Source organism: Lepidochelys kempii, chromosome 3 (assembly GCF_965140265.1).
Source record: "Lepidochelys kempii isolate rLepKem1 chromosome 3, rLepKem1.hap2, whole genome shotgun sequence".
NCBI classification, from domain to species: domain Eukaryota; kingdom Metazoa; phylum Chordata; order Testudines; family Cheloniidae; genus Lepidochelys; species Lepidochelys kempii.
In genome coordinates, this window is record NC_133258.1 from 114,155,463 (window position 1) to 114,176,965 (window position 21,503).

The following is a 21,503-nucleotide window of genomic DNA, read 5'->3' on the forward strand; positions in this document are numbered from 1 at the left end:
TGAAGTTAATAGGGCATATGGCAGCCTTCACTTACATAGTCAAGCATGCCAGACTGGGGCTCAGACCCCTACAAGTGTGGCTCACATCATGTTACCGCTAGCACAAGATAGCCTGGACATGATAGTAACTGTATCTGGGCAAGTCTGAGGGTCCCTGTGCTGGTGGCTGGACCAACCGGTAGTCTGTGCGGATGTCCCCTTCGTCATAACCCAACCTTCACTGACGTTAGTAACAGATGTGTCAGATTTGGGTTGGGGTGCACACCTAGGGGATCTGAGAACTCAAGGTCTGTGGACGCAGGACAAGATACCACTCCATATCAACCTGAAGGAGCTCAGAGTGGTTCGTCTGGCCTGTCAAACCTTTCATGCCACTCTACAAGGTCACAGCATGACAGTCCTGACAGACAACAACACTACCATGTTCTACATAAACAGGGCAGAGCTCACTCCTCACCCCTCTGCCGTGAGGCTATTCTCCTCGGGGACTTCTATGTAGCCCAGTCCATACAGCTGGAAGCATCCTACCTCCCTGGGCTGAGAAACGAGTTAGCAGATCCCCTCAGCAGGTCCTACCAAGCTCATGAGTGATCAGTCTGACCAGCTGTCCTGCAGTCAATTTTCCAAAAGTGGGGTTATACCCAAGTCGACCTATTTGCCAAGGATAACAAGCAATGCCATCAGTTCTGTTCATTTCAAAATCACAGCCTGGGCTCCATCTCCAACGTGTTCTTAATACAGTGGGGAGAATGCCTGAAGTATGCCTTCCCTCCAATCCTGCTAATCCACCAGGTCTTGCTCAAGATACGCAGAGACAGAGCAATCGTGGTCCTGCTTGCCCCGTCCTGGCCACGTCAGTGTTGGTACACAATGCTCCTCAAACTATCAGTAGACGCTCCAGTAGCCCTACCCCGGTATCCGGACTTGATCACTCAGTTCCACAGCCGCCTTCTCCACCCGAAACTACAGTCCCTGCATCTCATAGCTTGGACGTTCCATGGCTAAATGTGATAGAGCGCCAGTGCTCTCAGCCAGTGAGACAGATACTGGTTGGCAGCAGGAAGCCTTCCACTAGGTCAACTCACTTGACCAAGTGGAAAAGGTTCTCTTGCTGGTGTGAACCCAGACACTTGTTACCGCTCCAGGTATCTATCCTGGTCATACTGGCCTACCTGCTTGATGTGAAGCAACAAGGCCTATCACTTTCATCCATCAGAGTACACCTGGCGGCTGTCTCAGCTTTCCATCCAGGGGATTCTGGATGCTCAGTGTTCACAAATCCTATGGTGGTGCATTTCCTCAAGGGATTGGAGAAGGTATACCCTTACTCTTGACCACCAGTACCAACCTGGAATCTGAACATGGAAGGTAACATTCTTGGTGGCCATTACATCGGCAAGGAGAGTGTCTGAGTTAAAGGCTCTCACCTCTGAACCCTTTACACAGTGTTCCATAAGGACAAGGTGCAACATAGACTGCACCCTAGATTCCTCCCTAAGGTGGTCTCCCAGTTCCGCATCGGACAGGATATTTGCCTGCCTGTGTTTTTTCCAAAGTCTCACATGAGCCCGCAGCACCAAAGCTTGCACATGCTAGATGTTCGAAGAGCCCTAGTTTTCTACATAAAGCGCATGAGGCCTTTTCGCAAATCAACCCAACTGTTCATGGCCATAGCCGATAGAATGAAGGGCCTTCCAGGATCTTCTCAGCACATCTTGTCCTGGATCACAGACTGCATTCGCACGTGCTATGAGTTGGCCAAGGTCCCAGCCTTAGCAATCACAGTCCATTCGATGAGAGTGCAAGCGTCTTCGACTACCTTTCTGGCGCAGGTTCCCATCCACAAAATCTGCAAAGCAGCTACCTGGTCCTCAGTGCATACATTTACAGCCCACTATGCCATCAACCAACAGGCCAGAGATGATGTGGCGGTTGGCAGAGCTGTCCTCCAATCAATCATTCCTTGACTCCTATCCACCTCTGATGGTCAGATTGGAAGTCACTTAATTGGAATGGACATGAACAAGCACTCAAAGAAGAAAAGACGGTTACTTACCTCTCATAACTTGTTCTTCGAGATGTGTTGTTCACGTCCATTACAATACCTGCCCTCCTTCCCCTCTGTCGGAGTCAATGGCAAGAAGGAACCGAAGGGGGGTCAGGCTGACAGGGTACTATATACAGCGCCATAAGGGCGCCACTCTAAGGGGCTCCCCTGCCTTCCAGACAGGCGCTGCTAATGGGAAAAGTTTCCAACGTCCATGCATGCCACGCGCATACCTAATTGGAATGGACATGAACAACACATCTTGAAGAACAGTTTCGAGAGGTCTTTTCTTCAATCTACTGTACATTATACATTTCTTGGTTATGATTCTGAACTTCTTTGTACCCAAAATGCCAGAACATAATTGTTTCACTTCCTGTGGAAATGACAAAGATTCTGATGTAAATTCTCACGTTTCAGAGACCTACTCAGAAAAGTCCACTGGTGTGTCTTCTGGAGTTGTTGGGTGCTGGAGATACTGAACATTCTCCCGAATTACAGAAAAGTTCTCCAAATGTCAGATGTATAGAAATATTAAGTGCCAGACCTAGTTTGGATAGCTGCATGCAGGATTTAATCAGTTGCCACAAGCTGGCAAATCTTTCTTACTTGCACTTTCTGAATACAGCCAAACAATGGTACCTTATATGTTTCCCATATGTTGAAAATTACAAGCTGAGCAGCCACCAGGATCATTTCAAAGTATTTATCAAAATGAGATGTGTTTCCTTACTACTCTTGCAGTTGATTGCATATTCAGACATCTTAAACTTCTATTACTTTGTTTGCCGTCCAGTATAGAAAGCTCCTGTCAAGACAGATACCACAGTAATGGGCATGGTATGAAACCTGTATAAATTTTCTTACGCTTGCTTGTGCTACCATAAGTCTGTTTTTAAGTGTCCCAAATTATGTGGCTTCCGCCACTTTCACTAGATTTGTCCACTATTTAATTGATTTCACTGACAAGAAAGCAGAATAATATAAGGAGTAAAGTGTGGGAATATGGAAAGCTGTGATAAAATATTGTGCCACTGAAAATACTGCTTTCTAGGTTTACTAGCATGAGAAGTTTTAATAGTTTTCTAACATAGATGTTATTTGAGATGAACTAGGATGTATGTTATGTAATTTGCCAAAAGTATGTTTCAATAAGCATCACATATAAAATACTTCTGCAGCCATGTAAAAGATGTGTTGCTGGTTAATGTCTTAGCTCCAGGAGGGTCAGGGTTTACAGATGCTGAGTTCAGATTGAGAATTCATTTTTACTTACAGTGGGGACAGATATGTGACAAGTGATTGTGTTAACCAGGCTGAACAGCCCAGGGAATACTTTAAAAAAAAGAAAAGAAAAAAAAGAGAGAGAAGAAAGTAAAGATTAAGTAGAAACAACTAGCAAAAATGCAGTCTTATGATGAGGCACTTCAACCGTTAGGGATTGGAATAAGAGATTTATGAATCTGCCATTGAGTTGAAGGCTTGGCCTATACTTAAAAGTTAGCTCCACATAGCAACTTCAGTCAGGGGTATAGTTTTCACTAATGTAGTTGACCAACTTAACCCCCAGTGTAGATGAAGCAATGTTGACAGAAGAGTGCTGCTTTCAGTATAGCTACTGTCACTCAGGAAGGTGGTGTTCCTACACTGATGGAAAAATCCTTTCTGTCAATGTAGGCTACACTATGAGGTTATGCCAGCATAGCTGTGTAGCCATAGGTATGCTGATATAGTCTCTCTAGTGTGGACAGTCCTCTAAGCTCAAGCAGTAGAGGCTCATGCTTTTAGATCTGTTGGCATCCGGTTCAGTCCTTGCTGATGACCCCTGCAGGACATTGTGACAGGGTGATGCCATTTTATAAAACCAGTAATGCAATAAAACCAATGTTTGGGCTTAAAAGGAAGTCTCCTACAGCTGTTGAAGTGACATTAAAAGGGTGGCCAGAAGTATCACTGTAACCATTTAAGTGAGGCTAAGTCATTCATTTAAGAGAGTCCCACATCCCATCCATTCAGAATGGAAACAGTGCAAGACCATGTAGCTCAGGGTTGTGTGAACAAGAGCACTGTAGAACAACAGCAACTGTACATCAGTATCACCAGAACCACCAGTACTGAGGAGTTAATACCAAGAAAGCTAAGCGAAAAGTATGCATTGTAGTATCATCTTAAAATGTGTGTAGTATGTTTCTTGCTGGGTTCTTAACAATACCCTTAACTATATGGAGGTTACTGCTGGTGCAGCATATCATCTCACTGTATGGGTTTGTTTTGTTTTTTTCAGTCAGACCTCATGTGGCTTTCCCACAGAAATATTTCCACTATAAGTTGAATGTAGTGCATAAAGACAAAAGATAAATACGTGCAAACTACTTCTTTATGATCATATTTTGAAAAAACAAACTTTCCAAAGTTATGGAAAATTTCATATCTTGCCAGGAAATTGGTGACCCGATGGCACAAGGGGAAATGAGTATTATAAGGAGAATAATGATTATGGGCTTTTTATGTTTTCATTCAAAATCTATTAAAGGAAAATTCAAAGAAGAATGTAAACATGAGCATGAGTCGGCTCTATCTGAGTAAAAATGAGAGTGGTTAAAATTAATTCCTTCCAGTATTGCTTAAGATCAAAGCACAGGCTTACATTCCAAATGTGACCTTTCTAAAAATGTGCAACAGAGCTATAGCTAGTCATTGGCAGCCAACTTAGATTATTTTAAACATAAAACTAACCAAATAATCTAGGTGCATAATGCGGAGGTGTTATGGAAACAGGGCTAGCTACACCATTGACTCCCCTCTCATCTCTGAATGCACCCCTCAAGAGTTAGGCCTCTTGCCTTCATCTGTGCTGGGGTGTAACCGTGCAGTTCTCCCACACTTAGGGTCGGCCCTGGATTACAGTACCCTCAGTGTCAACTGAGACTTCTCTGCAAGACAGATGGGCACGACACCTATAAATCTTCCATTTCAGACCTGGTGACGAGTGGTTAATACAGTGACCAGAAAGCATACAAGAAAAGGACTTTAAAGCAATAGAACAGTCTATATGCATGTCTGTCTCCCTAAGATTTACCATCCCCTGGTGTCTTTGGAAGACCCAACTGCTTCAGACCCCTCCACTGGGCCTGCCTCTGTGTTCTTCATGGGCAGCCCCTGACAGCTGCCTAACATTCTTTGTTCCTAGATGCATACATTTACATCCATATCTTGTTGTTTGTACAGCTGAGATGCTTTTGTTGAAGATTCTTTACTATAATCCTCATTGAACAGTTAGAAAGTAGTTTTCTTAGTTTTTATAACAAACAGTTTGATGTTGTCATCTTGTTAAATCTTTGCAGAAGTGTGTAATCCTTATTAAACACCAAAAGCCATTCACATCTTGCAGGGATCTTTAATGTATGCAGTGTCAGCACTTGCAGTAGAAACGTGGAGATAATGAAATTGGAGATGCGTACTGTCTAAATTAATGAAACTTTCTGTCACTCCCACTTGCACAACATTTTTAAATTCAGCAATTTGCATTTGGCTGGATATTCATATAGTTCTACACTTTATCTTCCCTTTTAGGATGAGTTTAAAACAGACTTGAAATTTTGTTTTCCTATCAAAGATGTTCAGTAACCCGAGTTAAATACATGACACCTATAGGATATTTTGTCTTTACCCTTTTTTTTGTAAGAATTCTAGGAATTTTTCTTAAACTGTCAATTTCTTATCAATCACAATTATGATATCATTTTAGTATATCCTGAACTGATTTAGGGTCATGTTCATACACCCCAAGAAAATATTTAAACTCAAGTAAATTTAAAGATGTGGGCTGATATCTTGGCCCCACTGAAATTAATGGCAAAACTCCCTTTGGTTTCAGTGACACAGGATTTCATCCTTGAAAAGGGCTGGTGCACGTCATAGTAAAATAGAATAAGATAGTGTTTTTTAAAGTAACAGTCTAAAAAGCAGCAGATAAATTGATTTTTCTACTTTTCTCAATAATAAATATTGTTTCTGTCTTTGGATGTGTGTTTCTGTTAATATTTACATACCCAGGGCCTGAACCTGCAATCTTTACTTTTGCAGAACTCCCTGTGGGCATACATGAAGTTCTTGCTGGAGTTATAACCTGAGTATTTTGCTATTGGTATGTGACAGGATGGGTTTTTTATGATAAGTTAGAAAGAAATTACATTTTTAAGACAGGGAAGTAGAACCCTAGGAGATAAGGAGTGGAGTGAGGAGAGAACATTTACTTCAGAAATTGTCATATCCTGTGGTCTGGAGGAGAAAGTTCTTGTCTGTCATTCAGAATTTTCAGTCTTGGAAAACATGAGACTTTTATAGGGGGGATATATAAAGGTCTAAAAATGAGTCTACCATCTCTACCTAAATTAAATCATAAAAGTTTTAAGTGGTCACTTCTGAGTTCAAAGGGTTAACTAATAATAGATGGGATAGTTCTTCTTTTGAGCTTCAATTCAGGGGAGCACTTTATTAAATCCTTAAGCCCCAATGAAGTCAATAAAGTTTAAAGTTAAATTTCTCTGAACAGGAGAATTGCATGTGTTTTAAATGTTTTTCTGAATTGGGGCCAAAGAGATGTTCCTATTGATTTACCTTGCATACGTCATGAGATGTAAATCCACATTATCCTGATATTTTTATTTCCATTTAGAGATTAAAAAGTAAATATGTGACAAACTGAGTGGGTTTTATGTTTCTTTATTAAGCTATAAACTATTGGGTTAAGAGTCATCATCTTTATTATGGTCAAGAAATAGCTTAAGAATTTCTCTCTAAGCCAGACAATTTCATAACTGTCTGCAAAAAGAGGATTTCAGTTTGTTTTGTGCCTCATGGTTATGAATTGAGCTTATACCGGACAACAATACCTTGCAAAGTTTCTAGAGGAGGAAAATGGGATGTTTCTAATTAGAATTGTATATTTAGCTTGAATCTTGAAGAGGTCATAATATAGGAGGTTGCCCCTTTTGGCTAGCATATGCATGAATGCTTGTATTTCTGTGGGAATGAAAATGAAATCCTTAATGTCACATACGTTAAATAAACTATTCGTGTCACTGCAAGCAGTAAAGATACCACAAATTTAAACAGTGAAGTGTTACTTTTTTTGCAAAGCTTTTCCTTGAGAGTTCAGCAGGAACAAAAATGGACCCTTGGTTTTTATTCATTTTTCTCTTGCATCTGAAAGAAAGAAACACCTCAAGTGAATCATTTTGAGTGTGTCTGAAAATTTTCTGAGCCATATGTTGTTCATACTAAATTTTAGATAAGGGAGTATTCTTCTTCCAGTCGTGTCCTTGTGAGTGTTCCATTTCAGGTGTGCATATGCCTCTTGAGCCCTTGATTGGAGATTTTTCCATTAGCAGTGTCCATTTGGCTTGCACATGCATTCTGTACAACCTCATGCCATGCTCCAAGGGTACATAGGGCTGCTCAGACAAACCACCCTCAGTTCCTTCTCTACTGCCTGGGCCTGAGATAGAGCTCTAGTGTATCTGCCTATTTTGCACTCGTTTAGTGAGTTCAATGTTCTAGTTAGTGCTGTGAGAGGTTTCAGTTTTTCCTCTCCCTGTTTTTCCTCCCCCATTTTTTTCTGGAGAGCTTATTTGGCCTGGTTTGGCATGCCTGACTCGTCAAGTTTCAAATGCCGCCAGTCTTTTGTCAGGAGATTATACCAATCAGTGACAGCCATTTTAAATGTACCTGTTGCTTGGGAGAGTCCTATGTGTCCCCAAAGTGTAACTTTTGCCTGGTTCTGAAATCTAGAGCTTGGAAGAATCGGGAGACCAAACTAAAGCTGCTGCTGAGATGCTTCCTGCCGAATCAGACCAGACCTCCCATACCTGTACATCTGTGTCCGGACAGGTCCAGTGCGCCTTCGACTTCAGCTAAGGTCTCACAGAAGAAGGGGAAGATCTTGGAGGACTCAGGAAAGGCTCTGAAGAAGAGGAGGAGGAGCATGGTCTCCCATCACAAGGAACCAGCTCCCAAGAAATGCCGATCTCCTGCTAGGTCTATGGTGTTGGAGGCCTTGACCTCTCAACTCAGTATCATGCCGATGAAAGACTGTATTGGTGGAGAAAGGAGATCCCAGAGCACTTCAGAGAAATATGGCACCAGCAGGGCCCTGGTACCATCCACCTCCAGATTGGCAACGTCTATTTCAGATTTACCTGTGGCGTCCTCCCTCTTGGCTCTGTCTGTACCGACAAAAGCTCACCCCTTTGGGCCCAGTACCTGTGTGCTCCAAACCAACGGTACTGCCTAAGTCAACTCCTGCGTTGATAGTGACCCACTCGGAACTGCAAGAATTCAGTTACTTCAGGGACTTGTCGGTGTCAGACAAGCTGGAGTCCCCTCTGCTTGTGACCTGAGTGAGTCTCGCTACCAAGACCCCAGTCTCCAGCTTACCAGTGCTTCCAGGCACCACAGGATTCTCCATCCATTTCTTCTCTCCCCCCACCCTCCCATTGGAAGATATTGAGGAGAATGAAGGCAACGTTGTTTCCTCCTCATCAGTGCAGGGTACCCCTCCACAACATTATGGGAACCCTTATGTTGATAAAGACCCTCGTCCATGTCAGGGATGCTGGGAAGATCAGTCCTGGGTACCACTCCCACTCCCATGTGAGCCTCCCCAATGGCCACACTGGGTCCTTGGGTGGTGTCTCGGCAGCAAATTGCTAGACTTCCTGCTCCACTGCACCAGGAAACTAGGATCTCACCATCTCCTCCACCAAACCCCCAACATGAGGAGACCTTTGAGGAATAGGAGACTAGGACAGACAATGGGGCAACTGCCCTCACCTCTGTTTTTTGTCTTTATCTCTGAATGAGGTAGTCATGCGTCCACCACCATCAATGGCTGATAGTTTTTGTCAATTCCAGGACCTTGCAAAGAAGGCGGTGGATATACCTCTTGAGGAGGAGATTCGCATCACAAGCTCCAGGATATTTTGCACTTGGCAATACCTGTCTAGGTTCTGCTACCCATTAATGATGTGCTCCTGGATCCAGCAAATACTGTGGCAAACTCCTGCCACCATACCACCAATTTGTAAATGGGCAGATAAGAAATATTACATTACCCCCAGGGACTCAGAATTTTTGTCTCCCTACAAACGAGAAGATTTAGCAGGTCTCAAACTGCACAGAGATTGTACCTGGCTCAATTCTTTGGTTTTCACAGAACCACTGAACCCACTAGAAAAAGACAGAGATTCCAGAGGAAAAGAGCTTCCCACCCTCCTTCAGCTAGTGCTCAGTCATAATCAAAACAGCAATTTTGATAGATAGGTGTAGGGCTCAACTCCTCTCCCACCTCTTGTGAGCTGCAAACCTTTGCCTACCACCCCACTTGAGGAGACCGTCTTTCCCATTTCCAATAGGCCCGGCAGTGTATTACAACAAGTGGGTCATGGAGGTTATAACATTGGGCAACACCATCCACTTCCTGTCTCTCCCAACCTCCCCATTCCTTCCCTCTTTAGGGATCCATCTCATGAGACTATATAGAATCAAGAACTACACTCCTTCCTTTGTTTAAGAGCACTAGAACCTGTCCCATCCCCTGACAGGGGGAAAGGGTTTTACTCAAAGTATTTTCTCTTGCCAAAAAGATCTAAGATGATTGAATAAAGTCTAAAAAGTTTTGTATGGTGACTGTGGTGGCCATAAACCCCTCTTTGGAGACAGAAGACTGGCTTTCTGTCTTCAACCTACAGGACATCATATAGCAATACATCCCACACACAGGAGATACCTGCACTTCACCATGGGTCAGGATCATTTTCAGTGGCCCCAGGGGTGTTCTGGAAGGTTTTAGTGGTAGCAGGTGTTTACCTTTGGCAAGAAGCAATTTTAGTCTTCCAGTATATTGATGACTGGCTATTGAAGGGCCGATCTTATGAAGCAGTACTAATCAGACAGCACTCTTAGTTTTCCAGGAGTTGGGTCTCCAGCTAAGCATAAAGTCCAAATTAGCCCCCTGTACAGAGAATACAGTTCATAGGGGCATATTTGGATTTGCTAGCAGCCAGCTCCTTCCTTCACACAGACAGTCTCATAACTTTATCTAGTCTGGTTGGGACAATTCACAGAAGCCCCCGTACTACAGTAAGAAACTGTTTGCATCTTCTGGGTCATAGGGTAATGTGCACCTTCATGACTGAGCATGCAAGATTATGCCTCCGCTGCTTTCAGGTCTGGTTCAGGATGTCCTCTTCATCAACCAGAGACAGTATGGACAACAGGTTATGGTTCCTCTCCTGTAAAGATGTCCCTGGATTGGTGGAAAGATCAGTGGAATGTCTGGATGGGCTTCCCTTTCATCTGCCCAACTCCAACAATAACTGTGACAATAGACGCATCACTGTTAGGGTGGGGAGCATGCCTCAGTGCACACACAGCTCAGGGCAGATGGTCTCCTCAGGTCTCCACATCAACTTGTTGGAACTCAAGGCAGTCAGGAATGCCTGCCTTCAGCTCCAAACCCTCATTATGTGCAACTCAATCAGAATCATGATATATAAAGTAGCTCACGTGATCTATGTCAACAAACAGGGAGGAACACGATCTCCCTTCTCTGTGCACCGAAGCTATAAAGTTATGGAACTGTTATATAGCCCATCAGATTGAGATCTCAGCCTTTTACCTTCCTGGAGTCTAGAACATCACAGCTGATATGCTCAGCAGTTGCTTCTCCCAGGACTATGAATGGGAGTTGGACTCGCAAATCCTTCATGGTATATTACAGAGGTGGGACTTCCACAGGGGAACCTATTTGCAACATCCAGTAACAGGAAATACTACTACTTCTGCTCAAGAGGAGGCCTAGGTTATCTCTCCTTCACAGACTCCTCTCTCCTTCCTTGAACAAAGGGTCTGTTCTATACAGTCCCTTCACCACCACTAATTCTGAGAATGATGAACAAGATAGGGCAGGATGAGGCCAGGATTATCCTTGTAGTACCGACTTGGCCATGGCAAACTTGGTATCCTTACCTGCTTCACCTTTTTCCACCCGATGCTCAAGCTTCTTACCATTTTCCATCTCCACTCCCAAGATGCGGGTCCTGTGCATTACTCCAAGATAGGGGGTCCTCCATCTCCAAGCATTGCTCTCGGATGATTCGCAGGATTAGAATCCATCTGCTCGACAGGAGTACAAGTTTTACTAAACAGTAGGAGGGAGTCAACTCAAATTACTTACCTTCAGAAATGGAAGAGGTTCCACCACTGGTGCCACTATCATCACCTTGTTTCTGAATCTTCTCCATTCTCAGCCATCTTGCATTATCTATTAGACTTTAAAAAATGGGGTTCATCAATTAGCTGTTAAGTTTTTCATCTTGCCACGATATCTGCTTTTTCTAATTTTTGAGCACCCTATATCTTGAAGTTTTATTAAGGACCTGGGGAATTTTATCCCCCAGGTTAAGAATGCTAATCCCACTTGGGATCTAATCCTGGTACTTAGATACCTTATGGGACTTCCTTTTGAACCTATGGCAATCGGCTTGCTGCTTCACTTATTTATGTAGACGAGCTTTCTGGTAGCTATCATGTCAGCCCGCAGACCCACTATTTACAGTATTTTTCCAGGGCAAGGTCTTGCTACAACCACACCTCAAGTTCTTATCTAAGGTACAGTCAGATTTCCAATTTAACCAGTCTGTTCCTTTACCAGTCCTGAACCACATACATCTCAGTGGGAGACTTCCCTTGATACATTAGATGCAGGACCAGCATTAGCCTTTTATCTGGATAGGACCGAGCAATTTCAGAAGTCACCTAGACTCTTTGTCTCCATCGCAGAAAAATCAAAGGGGTCCACAGATCTCTTCACAGAGTCTGTCAAGATTGATCCCTGGGTGTATTACTGTTTGCTATGATGCAGCTGGTGCTTTGCTCCAAAGCATTGTAGCACACTCTACCAGATCACAAGCAACTTCTACAGCATTGCTCAAAAATGTTCTGTTTTTTGAGGTATGCAGAGCTGCTACGTGGCCATTCAGTGCATATCACTTCTAAACACTATGCCTTGCTCCATACCGTCAGATCTGATGCAGCACTTGTTGTACTATCTTCAGTCTTGTAATTGATTCCAAAGCTCCCCCTCCCTGTGAGGAGGATGCTGGGGAGTCTCCTGAAGTGGAGCACCCATAGGGACATTACTCGAAGAAAAGGTTATTCATCCTGTGCAGTAACTGGGGTTCTTTGAGAAGTGTCCTAAAGAGTACTCCACTACCCAGCCTCCTTCCCTTCTGCTTCAGACTGATCTTGATGGACGTTCAGATAGAGAAGGAACTGAGAGGGGTGATTCATCAGAGCACCCCTAAATACCCTCGGGGCATGGCATGAGGTTATATAGAGGACATGCGCAGCCTGAACAGGCACTGCTTGTGGAAAATCTCCAGTCAAGGACTCGAAAGGCGCATGCACACCTGAAGTGGAGGACCCATAGTGGGGGACATCTCAAAGAACCACAGTTACCGCACAAGATGAGTAACCTTTTCTTTTCTTTTTTAAAGTAAGATGGAAATAGCCAAAGGTTTTGAACTGACGGTAGGAGGGACATCTATAAACTGGGCATCTTTCATTTCACTTAATCTTTTATCGCTAAAAAGTGTAGTATTCTCAGAAAATGTTCACAGAACTTCCACTGTTGCTAATGGAAGCCATCTGCTTGCATCAAGAGAAGAGTACACCCCAAAGCCACATTTATCGGAAACAATTAGCTTTGACAGGTTTCAGAGTAACAGCCATGTTAGTCTGTATTCGCAAAAAGAAAAGGAGTACTTGTGGCACCTTAGAGACTAACCAATTTATTTGAGCATAAGCTTTCATGAGCTACAGCTCACTTGCTTATGCTCAAATAAATTGGTTAGTCTCTAAGGTGCCACAAGTACTCCTTTTCAGTTAGCTTTGAGTGTCTTTGGATTTGTGCAGAAATTTAGGGACAACACTATAGGGATTGGTTAAGAAAGATTTTCACTATGTGAGGCACAGTGTTGTAGTATTCCTTTTGATCCCTTCCTTTTGTAATGAGAGTGATCAGGTGAGGTGAGCTATTACCAGCAGGAGAGCGGGGGGAAGGGGAAACTTTTTGTAGTGATAATCAAGGTGGGCCGTTTCCAGTAGTTGACAAGAACATCTGAGGAACAGTGGGGGGGGGGGAGCGGGAAGGGGGGGAAATAGTTTTACTTTGTGTAATGACACATCCACTCCCAGTCTTTATTCAAGCCTAAGTTAACGGTATCCAGTTTGCAAATTAATTCCAATTCAGCAGTCTCTCATTGGAGTTTGATTTTGAAGTTTTTTTTGTTGAAGAATTGCCACTTTTAGGTCTGTAATTGAGTGACCAAAGAGATTGAAGTGTTCTCCAACTAGTTTTTGAATGTTGTAATTCTTGACATCTGATTTGTGTCCATTTATTCTTTTACGTAGAGACTGTCCAGTTTGGCCAATGTACATGGCAGAGGGGCATTGCTGGCACATGATGGCATATAGCACATTGGTAGATGTGCAGGTGAACGAGCCTCTGATAGTGTGGCTGATGCGATTAGGCCCTATGATGGTGTCTCCTGAATAGATACGTGGACACAGTTGGCAACAGGCTTTGTTGCAAGGATAGGTTCCTGGGTTAGTGGTTCTGTTGTGTGGTGTGTGGTTGCTGGTGAGTCTTTGCTTCAGGTTGGGGGGCTGTCTGTAAGCAAGGACTGGCCTGTCTCCCAAGATCTGTGAGAGTGATGGGTTGTCCTTCAAGATAGGTTGTAGATCCTTGATGATGCGTTGGAGAAGTTTTAGTTGGGGGCTGAAGGTGATGGCTAGTGGCGTTCCGCTGTTTTCTTCGTTGGGCCTGTCCTGTAGTAGGTGACTTCTGGGTACTCTTCTGGCTCTGTCCATCTGTTTCTTCACTTCAGCAGGTGGGCACTGTAGTTGTAAGAACGCTTGATAGAGATCTTGTAGGTGTTTGTCTCTGTCTGAGGGGTTGGAGCAAATGCTGTTGTATCGTAGAGCTTGGCTGTAGACAATGGATCATGTGATCTGGATGAAAGCTGGAGGGATGTAGGTAGGCATAGCAGTCAGTAAGTTTCCGTTATAGGGTGGTGTTTATATGACCATCGCTTATTAGCACCATAGTGTCCAGGAAGTGGATCTCTTGTGTGGACTGGCTGAGGTTGATGGTGGGATGGAAATTGTTGAAATCATGGTGGAATTCCTCAAGGGCTTCTTTTCCATAGATTCATAGATACTAAGGTCAGAAGGGACCATTATCATCATCTAGTCCGACCTCCTGCACAACGCAGGCCACAGAATTTCACCCACCCACTCCTGCGAAAAACCTCTCACCTATGTCTGAGCTATTGAAGTCCTCAAATCGTGGTTTAAAGACTTCAAGGAGCAGAGAATCCTCCAGCAAGTGACCTGTGCCCCCTGCTACAGAGGAAGGCGAAAAACCTCCAGGGCCTCTTCCAATCTGCACTGGAGGAAAATTCCTTCCCGACCCCAAATATGGTGATCAGCTAAACCCTGAGCATATGAGCAAGATTCACCAGCCAGATACTACAGAAAATTCTTTCCTGGGTTGCTCAGATCCCACCCCATCTAACATCCCATCACAGGCCATTTGGCCTATTTACCATGAATATTTAATTACCAAAACCATATTATCCCATCATACCATCTCTTCCATAAACTTATCGAGTTTAATCTTAAAGCCAGATAGATCCATGGGTCCAGATGATGATGTCATCAATGTAGCGCAAGTAGAGTAGGGGCATTAGGGGATGAGAGCTGAGGAAGCATTGTTCTAATTCAGCCATAAAAATGTTGGCATACCTTGGGTCCATGAGGGCACCCATGGCAGTGCTGCTGATTTGAAGGTATACATTGTCCCCAAATGTGAAATAGTTATGGGTGAGGACAAAGTCACAAAGTTCAGCCACCAGGTTTGCCATGACATTATCGGGGTTAGTGTTCCTGACGGCTTGTAGTCCATCTTTGTGTGGAAGGTTGGTGTAGAGGGCTTCTACATCCATAGTGGCCAGGATGGTGTTTTCAGGAAGATCACCGATGGATTGTAGTTTCCTCAGGAAGTCAGTGGTGTCTCGAAGATAGCTGGAAGTGCTGGTAGCGTAGGGCCTGAGGGGGGAGTCTACATAGCCAGACAATCCTGCTGTCAGGGTGCCAATGCCTGAGATGATGGGGCGTCCAGGATTTCTAGGTTATGGATCTTGGGTAGAAGATAAAATACCCCTGGTCAGGGTTCCAGGGGTGTGTCTGTGCGGATTTGTTCTTGTGCTTTTTCAGAGAGTTTCTTGAGCAAATGGTGTTTCTTTTGGTAACCCTCAGTGGGATCAGAGGGTAATGGCTTGTAGAAAATGGTGTTGGAGAGCTGCCTAGCAGCCTGTTGTTCATGATGACCTATTCATGATGATGACAGCACCTCCTTTGTCAGCCTTTTTGATTATGATGTCAGAGTTGTTTCTGAGGCTGTGGATGGCATTGTGTTCTGCATGGCTGAGGTTATGGGGCAAGTGATGCTGCTTTTCCACAATTTCAGCCTGTGCACGTCGGCGGAAGCACTCTATGTAGAAGTCCAGTCTGTTGTTTCGACCTTCAGGAGGAGTCCACCCAGAATCCTTCTTTTTGTAGTCTTGGTAGGAAGGTCTCTGTGGGTTAGTATGTTGTTTAGAGGTGTGTTCGTGGGGGTGGAGGGGCAGAAGGAGAGGCTCCGAGATAGGACAGATTCTTCTGCTGAGCTAAGAGTATAGTTGGATAGATTAACAATATTGCTGGGTGGGTTAAGGGAACCACTGTTGTGGCCCCTTGTGGCATGTAGTAGTTTAGATAGTTTAGTGTCCTTTTCCTTTTGTAGAGAAGCAAAGTGTGTGTTGTAAATGGCTTGTCTAGTTTTTGTAAAGTCTCTATGTAAAAGAATACATGGACACAAATCAGATGTCAAGAATTAGAACATTCAAAAACCAGTTGGAGAACACTTCAATCTCTTTGGTCACTCGATTACAGACCTAAAAGTGGCAATTCTTCAACAAAAAAACTTCAAAAACAGACTCCAACAAGAGAGTGCTGAACTGGAATTAATTTGCAAACTGGATACAATTAACTTAGGCTTGAATAAAGACTGGGAGTGGATGGGTCATTACACAAAGTAAAACTATTTCCCGATGTTTATTCCCTCCCCCTCCACCTTGCTCTCCTGCTGGTAATAGCTCACCTTACCTGATCACTTTCGTTACAGTGTATATGATAACACCCATTTGTTTCATGTTCTCTGTGTATATAATTTTCCACTGTATTTTCCACTGAATGCATCCGATGAAGTGAGCTGTAGCTCACAAAAGCTTATGCTCAAATAAATTTGTTAGTGTCTAAGGTGCCACAAGTCCTCCTTTTCTTTCTAAAATATAAATGCTGTAGTAGTGCACGGACAAGTTTTTGGGCTAGATGCAAGAATCTAAGCATGAAATCTTTGACCTATGTTATGTAGGAGGTCAGACTACATGATCATAATGGTCCCTTCTGGGCTCTAAATCTGCAAAACTGTGAGAGAACATCATGTTTAACTGAACATAGTGACTATAGTTGGTTCCAGTTTTTTGTTGTTGTTTTAAATAATTCTCCCTGTCTTACATTGTTGCTGAGAGAGGACATGGAAGTTAAAGAACAAGTAAAGACTTTCAAACAAAATCTGTGCTGTTTTAATGAAAAATTAAATAGTATTTTATTTATGCATTGAGCAATAGGAAATAAAAAAATTCCATGATTTACAACACAATAGGTTCAATTGCATGCTTAGTTGTTTGATGCATGACTTGTTCATGAGACTGAGACTTTTGTGTCTAAATGAAATGTATAGAAAATTCAATAGTCTTCAGAACTTCTGCCAAAATACCCTATTTTTCTGCTGTCCTAGTAAATAACTCACATGGACGACACATGTAAGTCACCATTCCAACTTTAGCTAGGGATAACAGGTATTGTGGCAATAATGCAATCTTGTTGAAAGTCATTGTACAAATACTCTTACTTCAAATAAAAAGACATAAGTTTTGATATCCTTGTTTCAGTTGACATAAGTAGAGATCCTGATAAATCTTTTCTCTTTGTTTTGTTTTGTTAGGATAACACCTACACCTCTTGGAGAGGGGAAAAGCACTGTCACGATTGGTCTTGTTCAAGCTCTAACTGCACATCTTAATGTGAATTCCTTTGCATGTCTGAGACAACCTTCCCAGGGACCTACTTTTGGAGTTAAAGGTACTTAGTGTTTGCAAAACTTACTTCCGTTTTCATATCAGAAGGAAATACTGCATTTGGGTTTAGTTTGTTTGTTTTCAACTTCTTAGTTGTTTTATTGAAGTGTAGTTTGGCTGGAAGGTGTCGGTTTTCCTGACAAGCATGACTGATACTTGCAGGCCTCTTGTAAGAGCCTTGAATGGGAAGAAGCGATACATACAAAACGCTAGAAAACATAATGCAGGAGACAATATTGAACTAGCAAGGAGATGGATTGAATGTTCTAATGAGTTTTTACCATCTCTAACTTATAGGGCTCTAAGTTTGTTTAAATTACTGTGTAAACAAGTGCAACAATGCTGCAAAACGTAGATGGTAGTCTGAGATGTTTGTCAAGTAAAGTGATGAAAATAGGCATTCAAGGTCAGGATTTAATTCCTTCTTTGGTGCATCCTGTGTCGTCTTCAGGTTTAGTAATTAAATTAATTAACCTTGAGGGAGAATCTTAAACGTACCCAAATTCATTGCCAGATTTTGCTTTACAAGGTAGGTAGCATTCATCACTGAGATCACTGTCTAACTGCTGATGGCTTTTATTATTAATACACTTTTTTTGTTCCAGTGGTTGAGTGATTTCTGTAATAGAAATTAAAATATTGATTATATTTAAATATCAAAGCTGTGTACTTTATTTTTTGTGTGTTTAAGGGTTATTTCGGAATTGGTATGAATCTGACATGACCATGTGCTTAATTGCTCAGGTGGGGCTGCTGGAGGTGGATATGCTCAAGTCATTCCAATGGAAGAGGTAAGACAAAAGATGGAAAAAAGACCATTACCAGCTGCTCCCCTGTGCTCTCAGGGTAAGGCATGTGTGCAGGCAGCCAACTATGGACATGATCCAGAAAAGCACTTAAAGCATATGTTCATGTCAGAGGGTAAAGTGGGATAGAGGGATTGCCTTCCTCGTCCAATCACTGAGAGTTCAGGCTCTCCATCACTGTTATGGAGAAGGCTGGCTTTCATGGTCTTCTACTAGGGAGTGAATAGAATTTTCCAATTGTAACAATTGGCAGCTGCTTCAATTCTAGAGCTGTGGTTATAGACCCAGTCAAAAATAAACTCTGAATTACGTGAACAATAAATATGAAGCCTAGAAAAAATGCCAATAGACTGTGGGTGTTAAAGCATGTTGCATGAAGTCCCAGCTGCTATTCAAACACTACCCGATTTCCGGTGTACTGAAGAAAGTCTGCTAGCTGTGAATAAGGTACAAGGAGAAACAATCGTATCTGGCCTGCTGTTGCTAAGTGTTTCTTGTCTATATATCTCTGTTACAAAAGGTGTGAATATCTATTTCTTTTCTGCGGATGAGGGCAGGAACAGAGAGGCACAGTAGTTTCAAGAAATGATTTAATTTTAAATACAGATTTCTTATTTATTTGGAGCAAAAGTCCTTCCACTAACGGTAGCCAAATTACATTATGTTCAACTAGGATGGCCACTCTCTAATGATACCTTACTGTAACTGTTTTGAGAAAACATCCCAAAAGTTAGGAGCTTTTGATGAACATCAGGAAAATAAAAGGGAAATTAATTTGATTCCAAAATAATCGTGCATGAGTGTCTCATATTAAAGTGTCCCCCTCACAAAATGAAAGGATTTTTTTTTTCTGCCTCTGGTTGAGTTCATCTAGCTAGCAACTGCAAATTAATCTTTGCCAAAGATGACTTTATCCCTGGGCCTCAAATACTTCTGAAGAACATATGCTAGCCTTTTAAATAGACCAGATTGCTCCATGTGTGGAGTACTTTCAAAATATTTTCACTGGGGAAGATACAACCAGTCTCACTAAGGTATTTACTCTTCCTCAAATAATGCACCTTGGGCAGTGTGGTGTATTATTAATACACTTAGTGTATTTTTTAAGGAGCAAAATATAAATGTTTTATAAGCAGAGTGGCTAGATTGAGGGGGTGGATGAGGATCGTCTCATACATATACATGTCCCTCTATTGCTACCCATCCCATGTCACTATTAAACTGTTAAGGTCTCTGCACTAAAGATCTGTCTTTATATGGGTTTGTACCGCATCAAGCACAGTACACGCCAGTTTCTGATTGGGACCTCTGGGCACTACTTTAATATAAATATTAAATTTATGTTTCCAGCAAAGTCCATCTCTCTCCCTTTTATCCAACAAGTGCACTTGTTCACCAAGTATTTTTCCATCTTCCTTGTTCATTGTTATGAACAAGGTATTGTTCAAATGACAAAAGCAGTGAAACAGATTCTTTGGTCACTTCCATTCTTACTGAATGTGTGCAACCCCTTTTATGTGAGTTTATCATTAATTAAGAGAGAACAGTTTATAGGAGCGTCTTGTTAAAATATTTGCAGCACATCATTGTACTAAAAACTCTGAATCCTTTAGGGTGAAGATGGGTGATGACTTAATCATTCTGTAAAACACCAGAGATTTTACTCTATGATTTTGGATACATCTTTGAAGTGTAAGACTGACAATTCAAAGAAAAGGTTCCATTAGCTCATTTCATATCAGTAAATCATAATTTTTATAATTTCCTTTGAACATCTTTCTTTCTCCATGGTAAATAAATAAAATCAGCATACCTTCCCTTTCCTCCACCACATGCTTTCAACTTTCCTATATAATTGGAGTGAACAATGATTTTGAGAGAAACAAAGTGTGGAAGGAAATGAAACTTTAAAATTTTCAGCTAGTCAAAGGCTGATGATGATCTGATTCCAAGTTTTGATACTCCATTACATTTGACTTTGAACTTAAAAGTGCATGTGTCAGAGTTGTGGTCAGCACATTAGATTCCATTCTCGCGTCATTTGGGTGAAGGCAAATTGTATCTGTGTTTTGTTTTTGTCTTGTTGACTGTAGCCTCTCAGACACTGAGCTGAGACCAAGTAAATTCATTTGGCTTGTTACATTTTCAGTCTGTCTAATCATAATATTTTAGCAACACTGCTAAATGGCTGATCTGATCTGTAGTCCCAAAACGGAACAAGCAGTGATTGTTTTCATTAATCTGTACTAAATTAGTGAAGTGTGTAAAATAAATTCTTGTATTTCATCTTCAATCTGTAGTTCAACCTTCATTTGACTGGAGATATCCATGCTATTACTGCTGCTAATAATTTGCTGGCTGCCGCTATTGATGCGAGGATCTTGCATGAAAGCACTCAGTCTGATAAGGTGAGGTTTACCTGTACGATTTCCATCCGTGGCTTTCTTTTGAAGTTTCCTGTAAACATCTACATAAATATTTTTTGTTGATTATATCATTTTATAATTCTCTTTGGAACCCACCCCATCATGTTTTTGAGACAAGAAATTGTAGATAAATGACACTGTTAGGTATTGATCCTAAGGTGTGCACTGGAGGGCTTTAACTGGGAAATAAGCTACCATAGACCTTTTCTCTAGCCCCTACTGAACTTATTGTGAACTTAGCTTAATTGTTACCCTGTTGCTCTGAAAACCCATGTTATGGGAAAGAGAGCCTTCTTCGTTTGTGGATCTTCTGTTGTAACCGGGGAGCACAGCCTTATCCCCTTAATATGCTGATAGTTATTGCTTTGTTGACATGACAGACTTCTGAATCCAGAAAAGTGCACTTAAATCTCTTTACAGATACTGATTACAAAATGGGTTATTTCAGACCTTGATTAAAATTTTCAAAAGCACCTAAGTTCCATTTCCAAAAGTTATGCTGGCATTTAGGAACCTAAGTCTCTTTGAAAGTTAATGTGACTTGGGTGCTGAAGGACCTAAATCACCTTTGAAAATGTAACTTAGGCACTTAAGTTCTTTTGAAAATTTGCTCACTAGTCAGGATTTCTTTTTAATTGATTAAATGTAAGTATACACTAACAGTTTACATTGTTTCAAAAAATTTTATGAGATTATAATCTACATGATTTGAATCAAGTTAGACTTTTATTGTATTTGTCTATTTTAGTTGTAACATTTTTCTCTCGTGTGTGTGTTTTTTTAGGCTTTGTATAATAGGCTGGTTCCAGTAGTTAATAGTGTGAGAGAATTTTCTTCTATTCAGCTTGCCCGCTTAAAAGTAAGTTGCTAATGTATTTTCCCTGTTTTTTTCCCGCAAGTATAATATATCTTATAAAAT

At 41.9% G+C, this 21,503-nt stretch overlaps 1 protein-coding gene across 8 annotated transcripts in view; it reads left to right on the forward strand.

Moving 5' to 3' along the window:
• The window catches only part of MTHFD1L (methylenetetrahydrofolate dehydrogenase (NADP+ dependent) 1 like), a 247,910-nt gene that overhangs the window by 53,926 nt on the left and 172,481 nt on the right, over positions 1-21,503 (forward strand). For all 8 annotated transcript variants that reach the window (XR_012158087.1, XM_073337644.1, XM_073337645.1 and 5 more), the window contains 4 exons: positions 17,220-17,356; positions 18,097-18,143; positions 20,459-20,566; positions 21,369-21,443. Coding sequence is in view for 7 of the 8 variants with exons in the window: in XM_073337644.1 (XP_073193745.1) it covers positions 17,220-17,356; positions 18,097-18,143; positions 20,459-20,566; positions 21,369-21,443 (367 nt within the window). In the remaining variant the exon portion in view is untranslated. The remainder of the gene's footprint in view (positions 1-17,219; positions 17,357-18,096; positions 18,144-20,458; positions 20,567-21,368; positions 21,444-21,503) is intronic.